Source organism: Terrapene carolina, unplaced genomic scaffold (genome assembly GCF_002925995.2).
Source record: "Terrapene carolina triunguis isolate 2854851 unplaced genomic scaffold, T_m_triunguis-2.0 Scaffold62, whole genome shotgun sequence".
Lineage (NCBI taxonomy): Eukaryota > Metazoa > Chordata > Testudines > Emydidae > Terrapene > Terrapene triunguis.
In genome coordinates this window covers 41,972,499-41,994,690 of record NW_020664413.1, presented here as the reverse complement: position 1 = coordinate 41,994,690, position 22,192 = coordinate 41,972,499, and the positions used below count along the sequence as shown (strand labels likewise).

General features: G+C 41.3%; 1 protein-coding gene across 1 annotated transcript in view; it reads right to left on the bottom strand.

Annotated features, from left to right (window-relative positions):
• Positions 1–1,269: 1,269 nt before the first annotated feature.
• OSBPL6 (oxysterol binding protein like 6) overlaps positions 1,270–22,192 on the bottom strand; it is a 206,101-nt gene continuing 185,178 nt past the window's right edge. Inside the window, exons 15-24 of the mRNA XM_029910556.1 lie at positions 16,931–17,018; positions 16,459–16,712; positions 11,663–11,800; positions 11,232–11,295; positions 10,671–10,749; positions 9,237–9,381; positions 6,911–7,055; positions 4,446–4,572; positions 3,569–3,691; positions 1,270–2,628 (exon numbers count right to left, since the gene is read on the bottom strand). Coding sequence (XP_029766416.1) covers positions 2,520–2,628; positions 3,569–3,691; positions 4,446–4,572; positions 6,911–7,055; positions 9,237–9,381; positions 10,671–10,749; positions 11,232–11,295; positions 11,663–11,800; positions 16,459–16,712; positions 16,931–17,018 — 1,272 coding nt within the window. The 3' untranslated portion in view covers positions 1,270–2,519. The remainder of the gene's footprint in view (positions 2,629–3,568; positions 3,692–4,445; positions 4,573–6,910; positions 7,056–9,236; positions 9,382–10,670; positions 10,750–11,231; positions 11,296–11,662; positions 11,801–16,458; positions 16,713–16,930; positions 17,019–22,192) is intronic.

Here is a 22,192-nt window from a genome sequence, read left to right as displayed (position 1 = left end):
AGGGGCTGAGGGAGGAGGAAGAGGAGTCAAAGGACTCATATCTACTGGATTTTTTGTCCTTTTTCTTTCCCTTTCATGACTTTTAAACCTTTTTAGTGCACTGTGGGAGCGTTGAAGTTCTGCTGCGGCTTTGGTGAGGCCTTTTGTGGCTTACATTTCTCAGGATCTGAAGCCATCTCAAGAGGTCTTCCTCATAATCCTCCCCTATTGGGTACCATTTCCTGGGGGGAAGAGGGAATTCTTGTCCAACCCTTCCTGGTTAGCTTGGGAGGAAGGGCCCTGCTTCTTTCCCCAAGGTGCTCAGGATCCACTTTAAGAACTGGACGGAGGGACTGGTGGCCCTGCAAGCGTCTCCTCTTTGTTCTGCAAGAGTCTTCTGTTACTTATCCCTGAGTCAAGTGGTCAGGGTCCTCCTTACTTTTAGAGCTTCTCCCTGCTCTGCACTGGGGGTTCTGGTACATTTTTCCTCAGTTGAAGCCACAGTTGCCTTGGTGGGAAGAAGACCCCACCTAGCTTTTTGATTAGTAGCCCTCAGCCCTAATGAAATTAGGGTTGGTTGGCTGGGTGCAGGCTGGGCATAACTCACTGTCTGCCGAGCCTGGGAAGGCTGCCTTACAAACAGAGCACTGCTTGGCTTTAACCCTGTGTTTTCTTGTTGTTCTGCCATGCTTACAGAGTGGCAGAAGAGCCAACAGGGAAACGCTGCAGTGGATGCTCAGAGAGGGTTAAACTACTGAAGATGTAACTGACCCAGGAAGGAGGAGAAAGGGGGGGCAGGAGAAACTGCTCCCCACTGCCCCAAAACTGGGCAGAAACAACTCAAATTGAAAGGTAAGGGTGAGAGCAAGAGAAACCAACACCATCTGCTGCCATGGAGGCAGAGAATCTGGTGGTAAGAAGGAGCAGAGGGATCCTGTCCAGAGCATGAGGCACCAAAACACTGATCTGCCTCCACGAAGCTGCAGAGAGAGGAGAGAAGCCCAGATGTCCAGAATTGTGGGAAATGCTGAGCTGCAGAAAAAGTAAATATAACATGTATATGCAAAAAGATTTGAGACATGTGTACAGATGTGAGACGTGTACACACAGAAGTGTCATCAGGGCATTCAGAAGATATATACAGGTAAATGTAATTTACTTAAACACCAGATGCATTAATAGAAGACTAGATCCTATAGTATGGAATACAATTTTTTATCTAATAAAACTTTCTTTAATAATATTTGCCCTCTGCAGTTATGCATTTCAGTCATTTTTTCAGATAGAAAGTGCCCAGCCTCCTTCCATAGACATGTAACTGTGGCATAAAAACATTTAAGAGTCCTGTTTCTTAATCAAAATCATTTTATGAAAAACTAAAAATTAATTTTGCATAAAAGCTATTTTGACAACACAAAAAGCCATTAACCCAGCATGCATGAGTGCCTCTACTCCTCCCCCAAACAAATTCAGCTAAGAAATTCCAGTTGGGAGTGGGCACAGACAAACAGACCAGTAAAGTATACAGTGTGCATGATAGAAAGTGCCTGTTATGTTTATAGTGCTATCCCGCTTCTGGAGAGAAAACCTCTTATGAAATCTTTCTGTGTTTCTAACACTGTTGCAAAGCTACAAGGAATTCTAATTGTATAAACAGTTATGGGGAAATGTGAGAAAGTGTGAGGCTATGTCAAATCAGTGGCACATATGATAAATACATCACAGCATTAGGCATGTTGGATATGAATTTTCTGACTAGCAACCCAGATGCATTTACCAAAACTGTCACAAAGTTAGCTAGTTTTCCTGTTTGATTACACAACCAGCTTCACAAAGCTAAAGCATGTACAGCAGGTCACTTTCCCTTCTCATCCATTTAGGTGGATTTTATTTTTAATAATACATGATCGCCAATATTTAGAATATGAATAAAATCTGCTGCTCACACAAGCCTAAGAATACATATTTTAAAATGACTTATTGGATATCTTCATGTTTTGTTTAAGGCATGAACAATGGCATATGAATGGGAACAGCTTCCAGAAAAGCATTGTGTCTTTTTGACAAGGCCAGTCCAAGCACATCACACTAAAGGACTAGCCTCAAGCTGGAAATGATAGACTGTTGTAACACAAGAGTTTTTAACAAAATAAGTTAAAACAAAATGTTTTTTTTTCTTTCATTTTGTTTGTTTGTTGTTACTCTCAATGTCTGTTTTAAGCACCAGTTGCAGTTTTGTGTATTACAACCTCTTCCGAGCAACTTTGGATAATGAATCTGCTTCCTTTGTTTTGCATTTTTAATACATGAAACTTTAAAGGTTATTTTTAAATGGCTGCTGCAAAATAAAAAGGATCCAAAAGTGGTCAGGGACCTGGGTCTAATGCACTTTCGAAAGTCCATTATAAAGATGAATATAAAAGCGAATGGTAGGTTTTCTGTAGACCCACAAACCACACTTAGCTATAAGAAACATATTGTGCATAGTTATTATTTTTTTCTTCAGAGAGTGATATGTTTACTAGATCTACATTCTCAGTTTACCAGAGTATGGGGGTTTCTACTTTACTAAAGCCAGGATCCTTTCGCAGTTCCCAATAGGTGTCATTAGAAACCCAGCTCTCTCTTTGATTGGCATCGATAACTTTTCTGCAAAAGCAAAAAAAAAAAAAAAGACAAAACAAACCCAGATGAAAATGGTCTTAATAAAGGTTTGATTTACTATTTTAAAAGGATACAGCATAAACATCAGAGATTTAAAAATAAAACAATTTCATAACCGGTGTTAAAAGTGAAGGCATTTTAGAACTTCTAAGGATCCAATTCTACCATCTGATTCATACAACCCTGCACCCATGTGAAGCCCTATTGACTTCAATGGACTCTGCGTGTGTGTATGGGTCCAACCATGTAGACCAGATTGCAAGCTGGGAGCCTAATTTACTTCCACCATTTATGCCGTTTGTTTCCTTTCTGCATTTTACTCATTTTCTACAATAAAATTATGCCAATCAGTTTCACCAGTTAAGGGAATGTTTTAATTAAAACAAACAAAAAAACCACACTACCTTTCCCCACAAAAACAAAACAAAAACCAGAGTAATTACAATTTGAAAAACTACCTTAAAAATTCTGTTCAAGTCGTTTTAAACCTTCTTTCCACCACCACTTTTTTTTTTTTTTTTTTTAAATACACAGCTAAATTTAGGACAAAAATGAGTTGACACATTCCCTTTGGAATTTCCTTCTCCACTATTAAGCTTGAGGCACATTGGCAGGGTGATATGAAGAAAATTTGTAAGGCTATTGCCCACGTTTTACTTCTCTTGTGGACTAACAGGGAACGTTGGCTTCCTAGTTTGGTTAGTCAGTATTCAATTCATTTAAAAATATGTTAAAATTGCCTCAGACAGGAGTCAGCACTCTGAAAATATTTCTTGAAATTGGATTGTTTCCATCTTTTCACTTCTTTATTACACTACTCTGGGCCTGCCTATTTAAGAGGCAGATGCCCTCTGCGTTGTCCTCTTATGCTGATGGCTGCACAGAAAACAAATTATAGACTTATTACTGAAATCACTTTACTCACTTAAAAAATTTTGGTTTGTATTCAATGTTGTTCTCCTCCATGTTCCGCCTTCGACTTCTCTGGAGTTCCTCTATTCTTTGCTTTTCTGTGGCTGCTGCTTCTACATTTCCTTCTTCCAAAAGTCTATACAGATAACAATGGATCTTTTAGTAAATATACAATCTCATCTTCTGTAAAAGCATATTCTGTAACAACATTGCCAGAAAAACATTCGTCCCAGAAAACAAGGCCAGCAGCCTTGAAAAGCTCTTTGTCCTTGAAAAGAGCTACTGAGTTCTATGCACCTGCTTTAAGGCCAGAGCCCATTGAAAAAGAAATAGTAAAATTATTTAATTTATACTTCGGAGTCTGAAATATAATTTCTTAGTCTTGTTTACGTTTTCAGCTCCTCAAAGCAAGCCTCCTACTCTCTGCACAAACAACAGGATAGGATCCTTCCCTAGCATGCAAGAGAATGCTAAGAAACAAGAATCGCTGATATGCTGGCTCACCATCTACACATGCATGAGCTATAGAAAGGCATGTGCATCTCTCCAGCTATCATATGATACTGCCAACAGCAAGTACTACCAATGGGCAAACGTTGCTTCTGTTCATGGGAGTAGGAAAGGACATGCCAGAGCATGTATTTGCTGGAAATTTCTGGAATTCTGCCTCTGCCAGAAGAATTCCCATAGCACCAGGATCTCTATGTTTCCGTTTCCTGAGCTGGATAAGCCAAGATTTTGGCTTACCGTAATATTTAATATTTTCTTTTCTAGCAGAATCTAAGGCATAGCACATATTATAGTGCAGATCTGGGCAAAATTCAATGCTGGGGTTCAAACTCTGCCATAAAACAATCATAAATATTAAACATATAAATGAGCTTTCTTGCCTCTGATCTGGCCTGAATCGTGCATCTGTTGTTGGAAGAATATCTTTCAATACAGGATCTAACTCATTGAGTTCAATAGCAAACCTTGTAAAGCCATAATAACGTTCATAGTGGGTTGGCATGGAGCCTGTATAAACATATTTGAGAAAGAAAATGCTTATTTTACTATTTTTATAAACACATACATAGAGCCCAATGAATTTATAAAGCTATAACAGCCAATAAAATATTTATACATTCTAATTCCTTTATTTGATATAATTTTAAAATGTATCAAATATTATTTTCTAGGTAAAACATCTTTCATTTAATATTAATGGTACCTTATTACACAGTAGAGTTATTTACATAACAGATCAAGACTTTTAAAATCTTTCTTTGCTTTTAGGAAATATCTGAAATATTTCTTCTTTCAAATTAAAAATAAACCAGTCTCCACAAAAGCAAATGTATTGGATCTCCCTCCAAATGTTGGTACCTAAACAGGTTCATAGGGCGTGATTCACCATTTCCCTACATCTCCTCTCCACCAGTGCAAAGTGGGTGTAAAATGCCATCAAATTAGAATAGGGACTGTTATATACCCTGTGATGTTCTCTGATAAAAGATGACCATGTAGATCATTGCTGCCATCACTCTTATATAATTGCAACAAATCTTGTACAAAATGTGGCATTTAAGATGCCTATGGAAAGGTTATGATTCGCTGAAATGATTATGCTATCTTTATGCATGTATCATTTTTGTATTTCAAGTTATGCGTATTGGCTCTATACCTGGATTTCTCATATTTTTGGTCCTGGGGTAACACCCACAAGGTATTTAGCTTGCACATCTTGAAGGGACTATTCAAATTAAGTGGCTCAACAAGGAACACTTAACTCACAATGGACCATGGGAAATACCTATCTATACTCAATGGACTTTCCTGCTATGACTAAGCGAAATTATGCAGGCACATGTGACTTGCCCAAGTGACTCCAAACTCCACCTTTTATCCAATTTTCCACTAGATGTGCTAAGGGCTTTGTTAAGAACATAAGAATGGCCATACTGGGTCAGACCAAAGATCCATCCCGCCCAGTATGCTGTCTGCCAACAGTGGTCAATGCCAGGTGCCTCAGAGGGAGTGAACCTAACAGGTAATGATCAAGTGATCTCTCTCCTGCCATCCATCTCCACCCTCTGACAAACAGAGGCTAGGGACACCATTCCTTTGTTTGAAACAATGGATTTCCCTCCACATGGCAGAAGCTATAAAAGGCCCCAGAAACATCTCCATTTTGCCTCTTTCCTGCTCAAACCTCTGAACTATGAACTTATACTAATGGGAGCATTCTAACCAAGGGACAGAGGTCCTTCCAATGATTTGGAAGCAACCAGAGACTTTAATTAAGCCAGCAGTTTATTCCATCACCGCTACAAGCCTGAACCAAGAACTTTGCAATTACTATACGTATTTGATTCCTTTAACCAATTTTAACTCTCACCTTTCTTTCTTTTTATGAATAAACCTTTAGATTTTAGATACTAAAATCAGCGTGTTTATTGGGTAAGATCTGAGTTATATATTGACTAGGGTGTGTGGCTGGTCCTTTGGGATTGGAAGAACCTTTCATTTGATGAAACTGGTTGCAAGGAACCACTCATCATTAAGTCTAGTGTTTTTGGTGGTGATACAAGGACTGGAATGCCTAAGGAAACTGCTGTTTTGACTTCTTGTTAGCCAGTGTGGTGAAACAGAAGTTTACTTTTATTGCTGGTTTGGTTATCTTAAGGGAAAATAACCAGCAGTTTTGGGGTGTATCTGCCCTATTTCTCAGCAGTTTGTCCTGAATTTGGTATTCTCAGTTGTGACCCACAAAGGCACGGCTACACACCCACTTTGCTCTAGAGTAAGGAGGTGCATGGTAATGGTGGTTTGAACCCACATTGTCTCTTTAAGCAAGTAAGCAATTTTTAAGAAACATAAGTCAATGGGAACCGCAAGTGCTCACTATATTTGAAAACCAGACCATTAGGGCAATAAGGGATTGACACAACCAACCTGTTTCTCCTTTCACTTATACTGGTTTTACACCAATGTAATTCTGTTTAATCCAATGGAGATACCCTGATCTGCACAAGTGTGAGAGGAGGATAAGGCTAACATTTACATTTTCCTTACTCCAAAATCCAATTATTTCCTCAGATTATGTTCCCAACATGCTAAATACCTGTGACCAAATTTTAGCCTCAGATTTGGAGCGAAATCTAAAAAATGACTCATGAGATGGAGCACACACACTTTTTAGATACTTTTACATTCAATAATAAAAGATACCGATAGCTGCTGTGCCAATTCCTCGTTATTTATCTAGCTGTATATTTTGTTTCTCAATTTGTATTTAAAATGGGTAGCTAAAAGCAGCTTTTAGTGAGACTAAAGCCACCTGAAGGATTTCAGTTGACCAGAATTTTCTTACCTGGCCTCCATATACATTTTGCTGACGGTGCAACCCCACAGTATAACCCTTCATGCCACTTTCCAAAGAGGCGATGCACCACCTTTCCTTCTTGGTCCATGACAACCCCTTGGACTTCATTTACATTTGAATTCCAATAATTCACCTGAAAATGTACCAAAGTGAAGAAAGTGAACAAAGTTGATTTCCTTGTCACACTGTATATCACAATATCCCACTACATACTTCTAAATATTGCGACATGTAAAAGTCAACTGCAGCCAGATCCCCAACAAAGAAAAATTAGAGGCTATTAATTTCTTGAAATTGAAGACATGCATAAGGATGTGACATCTTTGCAATTCTGCTACAAAAATTATCTCAGCAAATCTATACAGAATTAGTTTGCCTAGCAGATGTCTACCCTGTTTAGATTATAAAGCTTAATGGGCTGTGACTCCATCATTAGGTATCTTTTTACAGTACCAGGCACATTGTTGACACTTCAGGAATTAGAATTTAGTCCAACTGAATATTACTTACATTAAAACACAAAACAGAAAATGGCAGCCTGGAACATTCTGGAACAACATAATATGCTGAGCCATTGTGTCCATCTCTAAAACTAACTAGGGAAAAGTTTCCTTGTATACCTGAACATACTTTTAAACAAGTGGATTACAATGAAAAATGGTTGGTTCACAATATTTTATAGATAGGAAAACAACAGAATCATAGAATCATGGAAGTGTAGGACTGGAAGGGACCTCAATAGGTCATCTAGTCCAGTTTCCAGCACTCCAGGAAGGATTAAGTAATAACATAACAGAATGTTTCTGCATAAGAATCTATACATATTGCAAATGCTTCTTATCTGCCACTGATGGGTGGTTCCAGATTCTGCATCAAAGTTCTCTTTTGTCCCACCTCAATCTACTGCCAATCCCCATAATGGTTGCAATTTAAAACGAAGAAAATTGGAATACTGGGTGCGTTGACATGTATATGTTTACTGAACATAGCAGTATTTTCTGATGAAAATAGCAGTCTGGTTGTTTATAAAGGGGTTCAAGCTCATTTAATTATCTGTGCACACTGGTAATATATAGCCTCTTCACCAGATTCCTACACCATTCGGTAGTAGAAACAGACCCCCCCTCCTTAAAGTTAAAAAATCAGATGTATATTTTTTCTCTTCCCAGATGCCTAAGCTGCTGACACTGCCACTCTAAGGCTACGTCTTAACTACCCGCCGATCCGGCGGGTAGCAATCGGTTTATCGGGGATCGACTTACCGCGTCTCGTGAGGACGCGGTAAAATCGATCCCTGATCGCTCTGCCGTCGACTCCGGAAATCCACCTCGACAAGAGGCGGCAGCGGAGTCGGCGGCAGCGCGGCAGCGGTCGGCTTTCCCCCGTCCTCACCACCAGGTAAGCCGACCTAAAATACGCAACTTCAGCTACGGTATTCACGTAGCTGAAGTTGCGTATCTTAGGTCGGAACACCGCTGTAGTGTAGACCTAGCCTAAAGATTGGAGAATTCTTTGCCCAGATCCTGGAGGGGAGCTACTTTCATCCCACAGCACCCTGTATTTGCTTTCTCTCATTCTCTTCTATGTCTTCCTTTTCTCAGGCATCTCTATTCCCTTCCCTTTTACCTTAAAACAGTCCGGTTCCGAAGCACTAAGTCTTCACCTGAGACAAGCTATAATGCATCACTGCAGCAACTGAGGTGGGCCTTTTGACATTGAAGTGTATGTAGCAACACCAGTGATGATAAACTCATTATTTTAATTGTTTTTACAAAAAAATTCAGCTCTAGCAGATCCATATTACTGTTTTTATACAGAACTATCACCAGGATATATAAATACAGTGAAGCAGAACACCATTATTCTAAATAGATAAGAAACTTAGGACCAAATTCTGATCATGGTTAGACCAGTCTAAATCCAGAGTAACTGTTCTGAAGGACAGAGTTCCTCCTGGTTTTTACTGGCTTAATAGAACAGAATTTGACCATCTGCATTTTAAAATTAAAAAACAGTAATTTATTGTCAGTGCTGCTGACATCAAATGGGCACAGAAACAAACTGACATCAAATGGGCTGGTCCAGCAATAACAGAGACATGTTAACGCTGGCAGACATCTCAGATCAAAACTTAGGTGGAGTTTTGTTATTGGGCTTCTTATCTGATAAGATAATGGTGATGATACAGAACAGGGAAGAAGGAATTTAGGGGAACAGCAGAAGACTGAGAAAACTGTAGCCAGGTCTAGGCTAAGAAAATAGTTCTGCTTACTTTTTGTCATATATTACCATTGCATGACAAATCATAGGTTACCTTGACAAATGTGAGCTTACAAATACAAACACTGCTTTTTGTGTTTCTGATAGTTATTTCTCCATAATGCTCTATCCACCTCCTTCCACTAAGGATGTTGTGTATGCAGGTGGTGACTTTGTTCCATACGTAGTAATCTCCATACCTGGGAATAAAGTTAGTATATAACTGGTAATGTAAATTAAATTTCAATATTGCTGACAAAAAGTGAAATCCAGCCATATAATCACATATACAAAATAATGAAATCCCTCAAAAATGTTTGAATCAGTAGTCTGGCTCATTAAAAGTGTGGCTTCCATAGTAACTATTATTCCCCATCATTAATCCTAAATTATTCTATATGGGTGAAATTCACCCCATTATAGAGGCCCACGAGAGGCCCTATGAACCACTAAAGTCCTGTATTAAAGTCTCAATCCCAGTAGTGCTGAACACTTTGGCCCTGATCAGCGACTTCAGTAGGATTAGACTTAAAGTTCAGCATGATCTACAATGCTGTGGTGGACTGGGGTCCCGGTTATCATGTATTTCTCTCAGAAGCAATGGGAACTAATAAAAGTAAAATAGGTCTGAAATAGAATGAATAGAAAGGAAGTGGGGAGCAGTAACTCAGTGGCATATTGTCCCCTGGCAACTCCATGCAGTCAGAGCTTCCCCAGTCCTGGGGAGTGGGGACAAATAGAGCCAGGGAGCCGATGCTATACATGGCATGCTCCCCTCTGAACCTGTCAGATAGCCAGGCCAATAGATATATGCAGAATGCAATGTTGTTCTTATGGTATTAGCTTCAACTTTGTGACAAGATGGAGGAAAATGTAAGAAAGATTCCCTGCGGAAGCTGTACTGCCAAAGGGCGGAGTGCACCTGAGATCTAAGATCTGCAGATTCCCAGCCTTTGAGGGTTTGGGAGGCCACACACCGCTCTACCTCTGTGACCAAATCCTCTCTCCCCTCCCTGAGGGCTACATTTGAAGGAAGCCATATGGCCCTGTCTACACAACAGAAGATTTTGAAACATTTCCCCGTTGTGTTAATCCTGGTTCAGATGAGCCCAGCATTAGCACCCTTGAGAACCCTACTGCTGACAGTGTTGAACAGATTTGCTCTGGGCAGCCCAGCATTCCAACGACTGGGTATGGAGTTAGTGCCTCCTCACATGCACCTATTCTCCTCTACCAGTGAGATGCTTTTAGAGAGTTCCCTGGTTTTCCCTCCAAGCGCCTGACTGAGCCTTCAGGCTCCAGCAATGCTTCAGTACCTCATCCTGTAATGGGAGATCGGAGCAGGGAGCTCACATCCTGCCAGCTGCTAATCATGTGGGATCTCTACTCCCCCACCACAATCCATCCAGCCCTCAGAAAGAAGAGCATCTTCCTAGATTTAAAAAACAAACAAAAAAACATAGCCAAAGGAAACAAGACAGTAACTTACTTTGGAAAAGTCACATTCAGTGTTCCAATTGGCAGGATTTCCATTGATTTCCCCCAGAACTTATTTTTCCATCTGATATCTAAATGATAGAGTGAAATATTAGAAAATTACAAAAGACCAAAATATTATACTTTCAGAGATCTATGCCACTAAATGGCATACAGATGATCTTTTGAACAGAACATTAACCTGCTTTGAAGACAGAAAAAAGGTTATTCCGGAGGGACAACCTTATATCAGAGAGACTAATGTATTCCTTGTCTCCTAACAGATAACAGTGTGTTCTGTATAAAGCTTTTAAATAAAGACAGCAGAACAAATAAACATAATGCAAGTCACTCTGGCATGGATGATAAAATACTGCATAGGCTCGTTCCTTACAGTTTAAAATTGAAACACTTTAAAGCAACAGCCAGAAATAACTTAATATAATAACTATACTAAACTAAACTATTAAATAAATTCCAGAGAACTACATCCCTAATTATAATAATTTTGAGATCATAAACTTTTTATTTGATTAAAAACTTTATCTTTAGGCTTTTGAATTAAAATATATACCTTGCCAAAACACAAAATTCTTTGATTCACAGTGACAGGCAGAAATGGGTGGATGGTGGCTAACCTGAAAAAAAAAATTACGGTGGCGAGGAGTTGTTTAACACAAAAGAAGTCTTTAATTTTTAAAAATCAGTGTAACTGACAGGTACCTCAAGCTAAAAACTATTCAGTTATGTATATTACAATAAAACAGACAAAAAAAGCCTCAGCATGTTTAACATGAAGTACACTTTATTTTTACAGCCTCCTACATTAAAGGATATATTTTATATAAATCATTTTAGTTTATTATACATTTTTTTTCTGGATTTAATAACTTTCACTTCAAACTCTCTTTACTCTAGTGGGAATACAAGATCTTAACTATAAAGAAAAATTAAAGTCACTCTGCTGTCCAAAGAAATGAAGATTTACATAGAAACAGGTTTTACCTGCTCTGAGAAAAATCGGAATCCTTTGTCTTCCCTAATACATTCATAAGTCTCACCAAGCACTGGATTGAATGGCTTGCTTCCTGCTCTGTAGTAAGTGGAGGCATACCCTGAAGCTGCAAAGGCAGCTATGAGAACCTGTTAAAACACAGAAAAACAGCTAAAGATTCCTCGGTGTGCTCCCTCATCATTGTCAATTGTGTGGGCAACAGTGTGAATAAATTTATCATTTAAAAACACTTAATTGCCCCTTTATTCATTCACTATTTGAAGGGCTACATAGTAATAGAAAACTATCAATGTCCGGCAAAGTAATTAATGGAAAGGAAAGCCTGCAGCATCTGGTTATTTATGTATCTGAATAATACACAAACCTTTGGGCTGCACATCACCATAGCCTGTGGGCACACAGAAAACATGAAACAATACAATAGGATATACACAGCCCATAATTCACAAACAAAAATTGATGATCTTTCACCATTCCTCAGCAGAGATTTAATGGCAGAGTTTGTATTAGCTGAAGTCTCAATATTAAGAATGTATTACGTTTACAAAATATACTACAGAACATTTACTATTTGCTTTGAAGTGCCATTATAGAGGCATTGGTAATGATGACTTCACAGCTGAAGTTGTACTGATCCCTTTGTTTCTTCCTTTAAATTCAGATTAAATTTTGTCTCCAAATGGTCGTATTTTAGCCATAACTGACTAGAAGAGAATTCCTCTCACTCTCCGCTGGCATAAAGCTGGCAGAGGTGGTGGAGCTGCCTCCTTCACCAGATGTCCCCCCCACCCCAGTGTAGAGAGAGGAAGGGGCATCTCAGGGATGCAGCAAAGTATGCCTTGTTCTCTACTGGCGTGGAGTCTCTAAGGGTATGTCTACACTGAAATAAAACACCTGCCGCTGGCCCGTGCAGGGGCGGCTCCAGGCACCAGCGCAGCAAGCGCGTGCCTGGGGCAGCAAGCCGCGGGGGGTGGCCTGCCAGTCGCTGTGAGGGCGGCAGTCAGGCAGCCTTCGGCAGCATGCCTGCAGGAGGTCCGCCGGTCCCGCGGCTTCGGCAGCAATTCAGCGGCGGGCACGCCGAAGCCGCGGGACCGGCAGATCACCCGCAGACACGCCGCCGAATCCGCGTGACCAGTGGACCTCCCGCAGGCGTGCCGCCAAAGGCCACCTGACTGCCGTGCTTGGGGTGGCAAAAAACATAGAGCCACCCCTGGGCCCGTGTCAGCTGACTTGGGTTGGCAGGGCTCAGGTTGCAAGGCTATAAAACTGCAGTGTAGACGTTAGGGCTCGGGTTGGAGCCTGGGCTCTGGGACCCCACAATGCAGGAGAGTCCCTGAGTCTGAACAGGTACACCGCAATTTTATAGCCCCGCAGCCCGAGCCCTGTGAGCCAGAGTCAGCTGACATGGGCCAGCTATAAGTGTTTTATTGCAAAGTACAGACATACCCTGAGGGACCTTATACCAGTGGCCTAAAATAGAGCAGCAGTAACTTAGGCTAGGGCCAGATGGTGCAGGATTGGGGAGTTGCAATTGGTCCAGGACTGCCCTTCCCATTTGTGCCTGGGTTTGGCAGGCCAATGCTCAAACTACTGAGCTATCCCTCCTCCCGAATATATATATATATAAGTATAAGATCAGAATTCCCAACGGAGACCAATAAGAATTGGGTTTTTGTTTCTGTGACACTATTTGTTTTCCTTTATGGCCATCATCATCTTCTGTTAACTTTCTTCTGAGATGACACCTTCTACCTGATGGTGTTCATTCTCAGACCAAGCCACTTTGTTTATCATGAACTGTGCATCTTTAATTTGGCTTTCTTGTATGCATGTGTTATGATATAGTCTTTAATTACATGGTCACATACTATTTTTTTCCTCAGGATCCCTGCCTTATTCAGTGTACAGTGAAGGCTTTGATCCTAATCCACCTCCTGGCCACACACAAAACCCTCTCACCCAAGTTTAGTGGTGCTTTAAACCCAGGATAGGTGTCCCAATAGGGGCATAGCCTAGAACCTGGATGCTTCTTTCACTTGGGCTGATAACCCTCCCACTTTGTAGTAAGGTCTCAGGCTAAATCACCTGTGTGCTGAAAGGCCTCCAATGCCTTCCCACAATTCACCCCTTGTGTCCAAGAGGATAGACAACCTTAATTTTGTTATTTCCTAATTTGGGCATGACTTTGCAATCTTAATGTTCTTTCATCATAGGTTTTTTGTGTGTAATTTCCTAGGTTTTTAAAAAAACAAACCGCAAAAACAGAAATTCCATCATGTAGCATCACAGCGACACCCACATGATTCATCAGCAGGATTGGAACCTTTAGATCCATCGCAGAACACTCTGTCACTTGAGCTAATTGAGTAAATGATAGCCGCAACTGGTCGTCATTCTCTGAATGGCCCAGCACACTAGAGGGCGATGTGACACTTTCCCAGTTGGTTTCATGGATATTTGCTGACAGCAGAGGACTCAGGAATCTTGGGTTCCATTCTAGACTCAGGAGGGGAATGTGCTCTAATCTGCCCATTTCCCCCAAGCATGACCCCTTCTGGCCCTATCCCTCCAGCCTATCCCTGCCCTAGTCATGTCTCTTCCCTCTGCCCCCGGCTCACTGTCCCAGTCCCGTTCTCTTCTCCTAACCAACCCCACCCTCCATTCTTCAGGCTTCTCATTCCAGTCCCAGTCCTCTTACCCAGCCAGTCCCAGTCTCCCGCATCTGTACTCCCTATCCTAGCCTCTTCCAGTCTCATCCTGCCCCGCCAGGCTGCTAGCCCATCCAATTCTACTTGACTTCTCATCCAATCTGTCTCTCCCCTTCCCCGGCCTCCCATCACTCCCACACCTACGTTACCCCTGCCCACTGGCTCCCAGTCGCAATCTCCTTTCCTCCAGTTCTGCCCCCAAGTCCCAAGCAGGATGCAGCACTCACTGGCACAGATCCATCATCTTTAGCACCTTGAAGAATGAGAGGTAGCTGAGGGCAAGAATGCGAACCGATGAAGAAAGTGTGGATGGGGTGTTGAATGACATCACTGCTTATTTCCTTGCTTTTTACAGTTTGCCTTGGTGGCCTATGCAGTCTAACAACCTTCACTCACAGTTAACATTTGTGTGTGGGTACCCTTAATAAGAAACTACACTAACTAAATAAATGTACAAGTATGCAGATATAATATCCCCAAGCTTTTTATTGTGTTTGGGTGTTTACTCACTAATTTGCAAAATTCACAATGTGCTTCCCAGTCATTAGTGAGACTTTCAGTGAGGTATAAACTTAATAATACTTATAGACACTCTCTATAGACTATAAATGTAAGTGATGTCCACAATGGGCAAGCAAACTAAGACAAACATATAATCACCATTGCCTATTGTACAACAGCAAACTAGTTAGCTGTCACTCAAGCTCAGGAAAATATCTTATACAAATGATGTATACACTAAACACTGATAATCCAAGGAAGAAAACTGTATAGCCAAGGACTTTTAAATGAAATCCTATGGCCACCAATCCCCATTTATTCAACCCTAGGGGCTGAGACCAATCCCTAGATGAACTGTAATGATAGGAAATGGGGTTGGAGTAGGGAGAAATGCCTAATCCACCCAGGTACTAGATCATTCAGGGTTATCATATCATAACTAATAGCTGGAATTGCACCCTGAAAAGATGTGGGACTTTGAGCAGAGCATGGAGCCCTGGGATAGAGCATCCACGGAAAAAAATTAGTGGGTGCTTAGCACCACTGGCAGCCAGCACCCCCCCCCCAGCACCTCCCACCCGCAGCGATGAGCTGTTCCGCAGCGTGCAGGAGGCACTGGGGGAGGAGTGGGGACAGGGCGCACTCAGGGGTAGAACTGGGCGGGAAGAGGCGGGGCAGAGGTGGAGCAGGGGGAAGAAGAGGTGGGCGGGCGCCTAGGGCGGAGCAGGTGGGGGCTCGGGGGAAGGGAGTCGGTGGGGGCAACGCCTGGGGTGGAGTGGGGGTGTTGAGCACCCCCGGGGCCCGGAGGAAGACGGGGGTGCAGACACAAGCTTTCAAACAGAGGAAGCAGGCAACCCCCATCAACTAGTTCAGGTGTTTTCTCTCACTACCTCATTGGACTGAGCCTCAACCAGTGATTGTCATTTCAGCCTCTTTTTATCCAGAAATCAGAAAGCCAAAAGACTGCAGATGAATAGGTGCTGACGCCGTGGGTGTTCCAGGGCTGGAGCACCCACTAAAAAAAAATAGTGAGTGCTCAGCACCCACCGGCAGCCCCTCCAATCAGCTCCACCCTCTCCCCCCATCACCTCCTGCCCGCCGGTGTGAGCCGCCAATCAGCTCCTTCCCCTCCCTCCCAGCGCCTCCCATCCACCACTGATCAGTTGTTCAGCAGTGTGCAGGAGGCACTGGGGTGGGAGGGGGAGAAGCAAGGGTGGGCTGTGCTTGGAGGAAGGGGGCGGAACAGGGCGGGGCGGGGGCACAGCTGAGAAGAGGCGGGACTGGGATGGGAGCTTAGGGAAAGGGGCGGAGTGGGGGCAGGGCCTGGGGCGGAACGTGGGTCAAGCCCCCCACCACAACTCAGAAAGATGGCGCCTCTAATGAGATCAGCATCATCTGGATGCTGATGGAATTACAGTTCCAAAAGTCTCGCAGTTTCTCTTGGCAATCTCACATATACAATGAACCAGGGGAATGACAAAATGGAACACTGCAGGATTCACAAACGAGCCCCTGGGGAAGATGAGAAAAATCTAAGCTTTCTCATACACAAAGTTGTGCTGTACCAAATTTATTACCATGCGTTCGTATGGATCATCAGTTTCAGCAGCTTTGTCCAGGAGTTCACTGTATTCCAATTCTTCACAAAGGTGTTGTAAAGTATTAAGAGGTTCATTTAGCTCAACTGGCATGGAGACTTTGGAGAGATCTTTGCCAATATTATTTCTCAAAATATTCCACAGATTGATATTACTGGTATCAGGACAGGGAGCTGGGAGACAAGTCCGACGTCCATTCCTGAATGCACCTCCTGCTAGCTCACCATTAAGAACTGGGTGGGGGGGAAAGAAAATATTATTGTATTGAAATCTCCCCTTTAAAAACATAACAAAATTCATTCATGGGACCAAATTCACCAGTGGAATTGCATTGCAGGTGCAATTTCATTTATTTCAGCTGAATTGTTCCGGATTACACTAGCAGTAAATTTGGCTCATGATCTGAAAACAAATGTAATTTTCTAAAGTTTTTTAAAAGTATGGTGTATACTTTGTCGGAAAACGTTGTCTGCAACACTGGTGTTGTCCTCAGATATGTTATCACTCACATCACTGATATAGGATTCATCATCAGAAGCCTAAAGAAGAAAAATTTTAAAATTAGTCAATGAAATCCAGGAAACCAATTATACAATAAAAACACAAATAAATTAAGCAAAACAAACATTCAAAGGAACCACATTTAGCCTGGCAGAGCTAAAATTAGATCTACCAGGTTTGCATGTGCAAAGAACCAAACATCTAATAGCACCAAGAGAAATTTTATGCTCACTGAATTTTCCTTAATTAAGTGTTATGGAGCCAAACAAAGACCTTCAAACTTATTTCACTTATGATTCTTAGAATTTGTTCACCCTTAGTGTGTCCAAGCCCATTCCTGTTGAAGTCTCCCCCTAGGTAGAGGATAAGAGAACAAATAACACTTAATAGAGGTTAGTCACGTTGCTTAATGCAGTAGTGGAAGGAGCTCAGATACTACAGTGATAAGTGTGGTATAAGCCACCTACATAGAACAGGAGTCCTTAGCTTCAGTGGGAGTTGAATCAGGCCATAAAAGAGCAAGAATGCTAATACAGTCCATCTTCATCTACTGACGTGTCTTTCTCCCTATGTTCTACCTCGACACCTGAGGTCAGCTGGGACTCTTTTGCTAACAGGCCCTTATTTTTAAATACCAGGATTGGAGATACGGCTTTCGCAGTACACAGCCTTCAAGCTCTGGAATTTGCTTTCCCTGTTCATTCATCAGAGTCTAAATCTGTTGACTTTCAGGTTATGGAGCAACCTGTTCACTTAGTGTGTGTGTGTGTGTAAATGTAATACATTTGCTGAGTTTTTTTGCACAGGTAGGTATTGTACAATGAAAAATAAAAATGAACACAAGTATTACTTCTCTCATTTTAAACTGACCTATTGCTAACATCACTCCAACAGATGAAGGAATTTCAAATCAGGAGTTCAAGCCAGTTTTTACAATAATTTGACCTATTTTATTTCCTTCCATTTTAAGTCACCAAAGCTGCTGCTGTGAGACTGTTGTATTTCCTGCTCACACTTAAATGTCATAGCACAACCCAAAACGACTGTTTTACTGCTACTGTACTGAAGCAGGAAGTCTGCCTATGGTAGTGACAAAGGGATGCTGCTAAGTTAATATATTCTAAATGCTTTACTTCTGTTATAATTAGAGCTATGTGAATGACTGATTTTTTTGGTTTCCTGGCAGTTCCAAAAACAAAAAAATTACTTCTGGGCAGACTCAAAACAAAAATTTTTTGAAGCTTTTGGTGAATTGAAAAGTCCAAAAAATGTATTCTGGTTGAACTAAATGTTTTGTTTGGCTTGAAACATAACATTTCATTTAGATTTGAGCATTTTTTAAAAATAAAATAGAAGCAATTTTTTCAGCTGTGCAGTGCAGTACTCAGTACAATACACAGCTGTACTTGGCAATAGAGCACAGTATAGTTGTACATAGTACGATAATATCTATTATGACACATTCAAATACATAGCTATTCAGTCATACAGGGCAAGACTGGGTGCACAAGTGTGGTAACTGCATATGCAAATAGCTAGTTAGATCTCTACACTGGGCACATACATATATATCTGAATGCATGGTACAGACATCTCACCTGGAGTTTGCAATCACAGTAATTGGGCATGCAAAAAAAACCTGCAAATATAATTTTATACATGCAATTCTAAAAAACATGTCTCACAATCTCATTAGTTTATCATGCAGGCATCACAAAATGCTGTCTGGTCCTTAAAGATTAGAATCAATCTTCCTAACTTATATTGCAAGTAGGCATTTCAGAGCATTTCATAACAATAATCAAAGTATGGTTCAGGGTAGAAATATGTCTGTGCCCTGCATGCACTTGTAAATATGAGGCTAGTAGCTCCTCCTAAACTTTCCTTTCCACCTGCTAACTCATGAAATGCCTTGCTGGCTTGGCAGGAAAGTGTTTGTTATCTGCAGACAATGGAATTGCATGATGGATCACTTAGCAGTGATGCAGCACAGCTTTTCCCATACTGCTTCAGAATGGCTGAGTTTCCACTTTATACGTAACCAAGCCCCGGGGTTAATTTTCTGCTTTCAGTTTTCCTGTCTAGTACACTGTTCTGTAGAACCCAGTGCCATTGTAATCTGGGGACTGAAACATTTAGCTGAACAATGGGGAGCTCAGGACATGTGCCATTAGGGAGACATTAGAAAGCCAATCAGCTTTCAAAGGTCAAATGGAAAAGGAGCATCAAGGTTTGCTCTCTGGACCAGGCCACTTGAGATGTATCGTATTGTGTGTACAGGCTGATCCAGTGTCACAGCAAGTAGAATTACCACATACCACATAGTGTATAGTTTCATACACACACACTTTGAAGAAGAGTTCTGTGTGGCTCAAAAGCTTGTCTCTCTCACAAACAGAAGTTGGTCCAATAAAAGATATTACCTCATCCACCTTGTCTCACACACACTCGCACTCATTCTTTATTACTGATGTTAGGTTTTTTAACAAACAGTTATTTATACTACATTTTAGGCTTAACCTGCCTGATAAGCTCTCTTTAATTAGCATATTTCTATCCTGTAGAACATAAAATAAATCACAGCTCAAGGAACAGCAAAGTTATATAAACAGTAATTCCTGATTTTGAAGCTGCGTTTGCCATTCAGCTGGTATCAGTGTTAGGTTATTTTGCAAATTATTATTTTTTAAAAACTTCTGTGTTGGCCTTTCCAAACAAAATTTTCTTTTTCTAAAAAGTTTATAATTCCAAAATACTACACAATGCATGAAAACTGCAAATAATGATTGTCAGACATATATTATTAGTGTGACTTAAGATAATCAAAGCTTAAATGTTCTAAAATATGCTGAAATATGTTCAGGTCTATGTAGCTGATCCAGAGGGAGATGGTAACAATACACTGTACACCTGGTAGATCTAGAAATTGAATTAAAGATTCTATTCTCCAGATGGAGAACCCTGGTCACATTGTTCTTGTAGCATCCTGTGCCGAATAATTGAGAGTTTTCCTGGTGAAAGGTACAGTACATTGGCACACTCTGCCATGAGTAAGCCAATAATGCCGAAAAGCTGGAGGGAAAACTTGGCAATTGTACAAGATCGCTTCATTACTGTGTTCTAAATAGACTAAAAAAATTTAAAGAATTAGTCAAGGTATTTTTAATATTGCCCCCGTGGCCCTCCAAGGTAAGGGAGAAATGGTTAAAAAAATCCTACCAAACTGAACAAGCAATATTTTTAAAGCTTTAATACACACAGAGAAAATGTAATTACATTATTCTGTGGCATACAGCAAGCTAACCAAAACAAAATTATGCTCTTGGATATGAAGCATTCTTTTTGGACCCATATTTGTTAAGTGTTAATTAAGAAGACACTCATTTTTCATCACTCAAAATACCTTATGATGCTTAACTTTTTAATATCTCCAAAAATCCTAACAGTAATTCAGATTTGTCAAGAATAAAACAGGAGAAGTAAATCAGCATCTGTTCTGTGTTCCTTTGTAATCCCCCACATTGCTAGCTCCACAGAGAAAGTGGGAAGGAAGGAAGGAATTAGCTTCTCAAATTTATCTGAGCACATATGGCACACTGTAACTTACTCACCAACCTCCGCATGAAGACTAAAATTTTATCTCCTCTATTTTAAAAGACTGTTGTGCTAGAGAGAAACTGACACTAGATAATTATGAAATCCTGCCCTCATTGACTCATGGGCTGGGGGAATAGAAAGTGCCAGCATGTCGCTAATAAAAGAGCCATCCTGCCAGTGCAAGGCACAGCATATGTGCTATTCAGCAGGGGGCCTAACCATGCTAGATATTCTAGATAGTAGCACGTATTCCCTTGGGTGCACAGTCAGGACAGAGGCCAGGTCCTACCCGTGGTGTGCTCCTGAACAGCTGTAATAGAGATTCTGTCCACTTGTTTCAGGGGGAAATTGGAAGTAATAGGCTCCATACCCCCTCTTCCCAATAAACACACATGGCTCAGCCCAGTGCAGAACTTGACTTTTTTAAGTTAAAGCAGCATCACCCACTTGTCTTTTGGGCAGATAGCAGCAGAGCAATATAGTTGTGGCATCTGCAGAATGCCACAACACAAGAGAGGAGTTTAACCCTTAACATGAATGTAATGTTCTAAGACAAAAGATGGGAATGTACGAAACTCATCTTCTTTCTCTCTCCCACTCCCTGTCCCCAGTCATCTTCCTAAGTCCTCCCTGGTTACCTGCTAGTAAAGGCCATCCCCCTCATAGCACAGGTGCTGAAAGTGCCCACTGCCCAGGCAGAGACTCCATTCGACACAGAACTGACCTCTCCCACCAGCCTGACCATTGGGATCAGGTCAGCCCTGCTATGGGCTCTGTGCCAGGAGCTCCCCCACGCTACAGTTGCTCACACTACTCAGAGCTATCTACCCCCTGCTTCTTACGTCCATGAGTTAGGGGACAGGGCTTGTCACCAGGAAATAGAAAGGTAGGGCAGAAGAACAGGGGGGAAGAGGTTCTTTGCAAGGGAGGTAGAGGGGAGGTTTGGGACTGGCTCTTCCCACCATTCCTGGGTAGGTCTCACTTCCAATTAGCCAATGATCCAACTTCTTCCCTGGCATGATGCCCCTTATTGGGTACCGCCAAACCCAAATAAACTGGCCAGGCCAAAACTTGTAAAATACCTAACACTGCTCTATGACAAGAGCATATGCAGAATGGTATTTATTGTAGAACAGGAACAAATACTTTTTAAGCATCCTCCCAGTCACTTTCTGTTCCTCAAAATTAATCATGGGGGTGTGTGTGCATGTGCGCACACGCAAATGAGAGAAGGGGAAAAAATTCTCTATTTTGTTATTTCATTAATATTTCCCCCTTGAATAAATGAACTGATTTTGTCAGGCAGTCCCTGGTTCCTCGCCTCTCTCTGTATAGATTGTTCAGCAGATATTAACTAAAAGAGCTCCTCACTGGGGTGAGCGATGTAAGAATCGGTTTTCCTGCCTACCATCACAATGGATGCAGTACAACAACAAGGTGGTTTAGTATTAGGTGACAGCAGCACAGGCAAGGTGCTCAGTGAAGCAGGAAGCTCCCAAGCATTGCACATTAATTTGTTCTCCTTGGACAGGTTTATTCTAATTATAAAATTAAAAGATTTTCAGTTTAAAACAATAACAGTAATAATAATAAAACCTAGCTCTTTTATAGCGCT